This window comes from Rhincodon typus, chromosome 5, assembly GCF_021869965.1.
Source record: "Rhincodon typus isolate 14 chromosome 5, sRhiTyp1.1, whole genome shotgun sequence".
NCBI classification, from domain to species: Eukaryota; Metazoa; Chordata; class Chondrichthyes; order Orectolobiformes; family Rhincodontidae; genus Rhincodon; species Rhincodon typus.
In genome coordinates, this window is record NC_063336.1 from 10,408,959 (window position 1) to 10,414,835 (window position 5,877).

At 43.5% G+C, this 5,877-nt stretch overlaps 1 protein-coding gene across 2 annotated transcripts in view; it reads right to left on the bottom strand.

Annotated features, from left to right (window-relative positions):
• gnmt (glycine N-methyltransferase) overlaps positions 1-5,877 on the bottom strand; it is a 52,468-nt gene that overhangs the window by 4,506 nt on the left and 42,085 nt on the right. Inside the window, exon 6 of one of the 2 annotated variants that reach the window (XM_048597150.1) lies at positions 3,073-5,086. The exons of the other annotated variant lie outside the window; for it this stretch is intronic. Within the exon in view, the coding sequence (XP_048453107.1) occupies positions 4,915-5,086 (172 nt within the window). The 3' untranslated portion in view covers positions 3,073-4,914. Of the gene's footprint in view, positions 1-3,072; positions 5,087-5,877 lie in introns of those variants that run through there. 2 annotated transcript variants of the gene reach the window in all.

A 5,877-nucleotide genomic window follows, 5' to 3' on the forward strand; every position in this document is an offset into this window, starting at 1 on the left:
TATCCCACTAATGCATGACAGAGGCAGGCAGCAGCAGTTCCCTTTATCTGCAATGAAGGCAAGTCTGTGTGGGGCCGCTAGAAGCCCACGACATGCTGCCTCATGCCTTCTGATGCTTTGAAAACATGAATACAGGCCCCACAAGATGCAGGAATCCCTCTTTCAGGACCAGTGCAATGTCGGTGCGAATAGCCAGCCTTTTGGGGTTCATGTCCACAGTTCCCTGAAAGCTGCCACCTAGCTGGATAGGGTTGTTAAGAAGGCATATGGTGTGTTAGCTTGCATTAATAGAGGGATTGAGTTCAAAAGCCGTGAAGTTATGCTCCAGCTATACAAAAGCCTGGTTCAGCCACATCTGGAGTATTGTGTCCAGTTCTGGTCACCTCATTACAGGAAAGATGTGGAAGTGTTGGAAAAGGTGCAGGAGATTTACCGGGATGTTGCCTGGAATGGAGGGAAGGTTTTACGAGGAAAGGTTGAGAGTGCTAGGGCTTTTCTCTTTAGAACAACGAAGGATGATAGGTGACTTGATAGAGGTGGACAAAATGATCAGAGGTATAGATAGAGTGAACAGCCAGAGACCTTTTCCTAGGGTGGAGGTAGCTATTATGAGGGGGCATAGTTTTAAAGTGAGTGGAGGTAGATATCGGGGAGACGTCAGAGGTAGGTTCTTTACTCAGAGAGTGGTAGGGGCATGGAATGCATTGCCGCAGAGGGTAGTGGAGTCGGCCTCATTAGGGGCATTTATGCGGCTATTAGATAGGCATATGGTTGATAGTATAAGGTAGCTGTGGAGGTTAGATAGACCTTAGGTTTCGGGTAAAAGTTCGGCACAACATCTTGGGCCAAAGGGCCTGTACTGTGCTGTACTGTTCTATGTTCTATGTTCTACTCAGCCACCTATTTCCACTCTGTTTGCTTCCCCACTTCCTTCGTGATAATTTCCACTCCCCCCACCCTACGTCCTCAACAACTCAGCTCATCAACACCTTCTCAAGTGAAATTACTATGGAATTTAGCGAGGACATTGTCACCCATACCCAATGGGGTAGTGTCTAGCGTGATACCAACAACATGGGTTCAATTCTGCACTGGCTGAGGCCACAATGAAGGAATCTCCTTCTCAACCTTTACCCTCACTTGAGGCACAGTAACCCTCAAGTTAAACCACCACTGGTCGACTCTCACTAATGTGAGAGCAGCCCAATGGTCTGGTAAGTGTATGACAACTTCACCTTTACATTACATATCCTAGTTGAAATTTCTGAGGTGTTCAGTCAACCTTAGCTTCATTGTAGACATTAATAATTTTCCAACAGTAACTCCTCGGCTACCTGTCTTACAATTCCCTGGTTTTCCTTTCTCACTTTTCTCAAAGAATGGAGTGACAATTGTAAAGTTGATGGCCTGGCGATATTATTGCTAGACTATTAATCCAGAGATCCAGGTAAGGTGCTGGGGACTGGGTCAAATCCCACCATAGTAGATAAATTAAAAACCTGGAATGAAGAGTCTAATATGATGATCATTGTTAATTGTCATGGGAAAATAAAACCCATCTGGTTCACTAATGGCCTTCAGAGAAGGAAATCTGTCATCCTTACCTGGTCTGGCCTACATGTGACTCCAGACCCATGGCAATATGCTTGGCTCTTGCTTGCCTATCTGGGCAATCAGGATTGGTCAATAAATGCTGATCCAGCCAGTGATGCTCTCATTCCATCGACTTGAATTATAAAAAAAGTTCTATCAAATAGATATGGAATTAAAGGAACTTTGGAAAATTACCAGTGAGGCATCTGCCATTTTCTCACCTACCTTCTTCAAAATCGTGAGTCCGTCTAATCCTGAACATGTCACTCTTCACTGCCATTAATTTCTGCAGCATCATTATTTTGCATAGTTTAATTTGAGTGAGATCCTGTGCCCCATTCTATCTTTGTTTCCTAGTGATGTCCAGCCCTGTGTTGACTATAAATACTGACCCAAAGACATTATAACATCTGTCTGCAACTTTCTTCATTGCTAAGATCAATGCGATCTCTTTTCTAGGGCTCGTATTGTCAGTGAACCCTCTACTTTCCCAAATGTAGCTGTGAGAGGGTTTTGTGCTGATTTTACTGCCTGTGGCAAGTTTATTTTCCTACTTCCTTCCTGTACGTCTTATTCATTAGTGCCTTGATTTCTTTGCTATTTTTCCCAGTCACCAGGATGTGTGCTATTTTTCACATTCTTTACTTTTTCTGTTACCTCTTCACAGCTGGCAACTAGAAGTCCTGCCCTTTAAACTTAAAAGCTGTGTCACATAAAATGATTTATTCCCCCAACATCTTTTTCTTATTTCATATCATTTTACCCATGTCCGGATTTGCTCAGTTTTCTGTTTCCACCTGGCAGCATTGAAGCCAACCATAAATATTAATAGCTGCTTTGCATTCCTCTCTTAGCTCCTTTAGCTGGATGGCAGGTTTGCAATGCAGAGTAACACCCCTAGCACGGGCTCAATTCCCACACTGGCTGAAATTAACATTAAGGTTCTGCGTTCTCAATGTTGCCCCTTGTCTGAGATGTGGTAACCCTCAGGTTAAACCCACCATCAGCTGTCACTCTCTGATGATAGAATGGCCCTCTGGGACTGCAGTAACTTTTTGTTTCAAACGCTTCAGTTACATTTGGTCATAGTATGAGCACGATAAGATAAATGCCCACACTGCGCAAAGGCTGTTAACTACATCAGATTCAGCCCACTTTACTGAATCGAATACAGCATGCCATTCAAAACACTCAAATTGGGAGTGGATCCCCGGAATACTCAGAGTAGCAGGCACAAACCAGCTTTGGGGTTTAAGCCTTATTGCAATGCAGTAAGCATGTTGCTTGTGTTCCCTGGGTCCTAACAGATAGCTCGCCAACTGGGAAGCGCCAATGTCCAGAGGCTCTGGTTAAGCCAGAAGGAGAGGTAAGGGAGGAAACAGCCCAGGCCCAAATAATATAACCTCAGGCTCTACAGAGTACCAGAGGAATAGAAACTGAACAATAAAGGATCTGCTTTTAAAGAAACCAGACATTAACCACAGCTTGTGTTAACTATATTCAGAAACAAGAACTCCGATATATGCAGCAAATATACTCACTTGTGAACAATGAATCAGGTTAGAGTATATGCCTGAGAGGTGTCATTGTATATTTTGATAACAACAAACAGTAATAATATTAATAATAATCATGGTCAACAGCTTAAAAAGTGCGTATTCTCATTTGACTCTGCAAGCCTTCGCAATCTTACATTTTCAAACCTTCCCCTAAGATAGGAAAGGTGCAGAAAAGTTACTGTCGACAGGTCAGCCAAACCCATACAATCAACTGGAAGTTGTCACGCTGCACTGTGTCTCTCTGTGGTGACCATGCCAAACCTTAAGCACTGTCTTAATCGCAAAGCTAAACGGAGGAGGGTTTTAATCCAAGGATACTTTCAAGTTTGATCCCTAGGGAAAACAGGCTGAGTTATAAGTAAATCCAGGCAGCACAGTTGCTCAGTGGTTAGAGCTGCTGCTTCACAGTGCCAGGGACCCAGGTTTGATTCCACCCTCAGGTGACTGTCTGTGTGGAGTTTGCACATTCTCCCTGTGTCCGCGTGGGTTTCCTCCAGGTGCTCTGTTTTCCTTCCACAGTCCAAAGATAGGCAGGTTAAGTGCATTGGCCATGGTGAATTGCCCCACAATGTCCAGGGATGTACCAGCTGGGTGGATTAGCCAGGGGGAATGTGGGGTTGGGGTCTGGGTGGATACTCTTCAGAGGATTGGTACAGCCTCATTGGACCAAATGGGTTCTTTCTGCATAGGGATTCCGTGAAATCCAACAGAAACCTTGGCTTCTTTGCTGGAAAAGGAATAACTTTAGAAACATTTGAGGTAGTGATTGGGGAATAAGTGATAAACTAACATTGAAGTCATGAAATTTATGACATAAACAGCCAGTAACATTTAGGAGTGAATTATCAGATGAGATACTTAGGATAAAATTCCCAGGAACTGTCTAAGAAGCAGTTGAATGGGTGATGCATAAGATTGTTTTCTGGATGGACGAACGAAGATGGGGCACTGGGTTTTTACTCATCTGTATCTCTTCTACAATACGAGTTGGTAAACTTTATGGCTGAGTATATTTCTTCTTCTCACAACAGCCAATCAAGCAGCACCTTCAAAAGAGCTCCCCTCATTTAGGAATAGTGCGTTTGCTTTTCTGAAGTGGCCTGGGGCACAAGGGTGAGGTTTTCAGGTCGTGAATAGCCAGTGTCTTGAATCTTTTCCTTCGACTCACAGGACGACAAAAGCGGAGCCACAGGATTGCTGTGGTGCTCTCATTAGGTGCTGCTTTAATCATTTAAAACATAGGAGCCCCTTTGTTAAACAGGCTGATCTCACTGGGCTCAATGGATGTGTGCGTGTCTGCCTTGGCTTTCTGATTTCAGATTAATGGTCCTGGACACAGTGCCAGGGGCTTTAGAGGCTTATGGTGACCACCGATGTGCTGCATGCCACTTTCAGGAGACAGGGGCCCTTTTGGTCTACATGAATGTCACTCCTAACATTTGGTCAATATTGACAACTTTGAGTCTGGGTCTGGGTCTAATACAGGGACAACAGTTGACACATTCAGTCACGCTTTTACAAATTACAATATAATTATAGTGGTTATCCTTCCCATCTGTGATCCACACCAGTTGCTAATTAGTAGACATGAACCTACACTCTGCTAACAATAATGTTTTCTACCTCCCGCTCCTGTTTTCAATCTTACTCTTTCCCTCCATGCATTTCCTTTTTCTCATTGTTCTTGTTGTTCTGTAATTACATATCGCCTAACCCTATCAGCCCCAGTGTCAAAGTCTTGAGCTTTCTGGAGAAACAGTGTTCAGCCAGTCTTCTTCACAACATGGATGAAATAGCACGGAACGTAACCCTGGTCTGTCTTGTAGGGTTTGAAGTCACCGTACAGGTTGTGCTGACATTTCCCCTGGAAAGCATTCTTCAGCAGCTCTGTGAAGGCATCCACGCGGTGAGGATAGTACGATAGGCGGAAGGTGCTGGGGACCAGAGAAGGAGACAAAGGGTTTTCATTGGGTTGTCACGCAATGAGCCAATCATTAACAAAGAATGGCAGCCTTTGTGGCTTGTCACCGTAAATGTTATAGAGTAAAAGTTTCAGGTTTCCAACCCAAGGCAAGTAAGCAACACAAGTGAATTAGACATGCAACTCAGCTGAAAGGTTTCCAGGATATTTTATACAAGCATATGAGTTAATAACAGGAGGGAAGTCATTCCACCTCTCAAGTATCCATTACGCTGCAGTGTGATCACTCAGAACTGGCTATAAATTGGAGACGACTGACTGATAAATATTCCAGGTTATAAGGTCTTTAAATAGATGTGTACATTAGAACAGGAGGAGGAGCAGCGATATTAACAAAGAAGACTATTTCAGTTTGATAAAGAGAACATATCAGTAGGGTGAGCAGATTATAGAAATGCTAAGAGTAGGATTGTTGTATCCATGCAAACTTTCTGTGAATCTTGATTATTACATTGATAAAATTACAGGACACATAAGCACAGAAATCAGAGTGGCTTTTTGTAAAAGTAGACTAAGGTATCCACTTATATACCTTTCATGATGATAGTCATTGCCATGGTGCAGGAAATGGGACAATTCAATTTGCGCACACCAAACTCCTCAAACACCGATGTAAAAAGAACCAAATAATCTGGAGATAGTAGGAACTGCCAATACTGGAGAATCTGAGACAATAAGGTGTAGAGCTGGATGAACACAGCAGGCCAAGCAGCATCAGGGAAGCAGGAAAGCTGACGTTTCGGG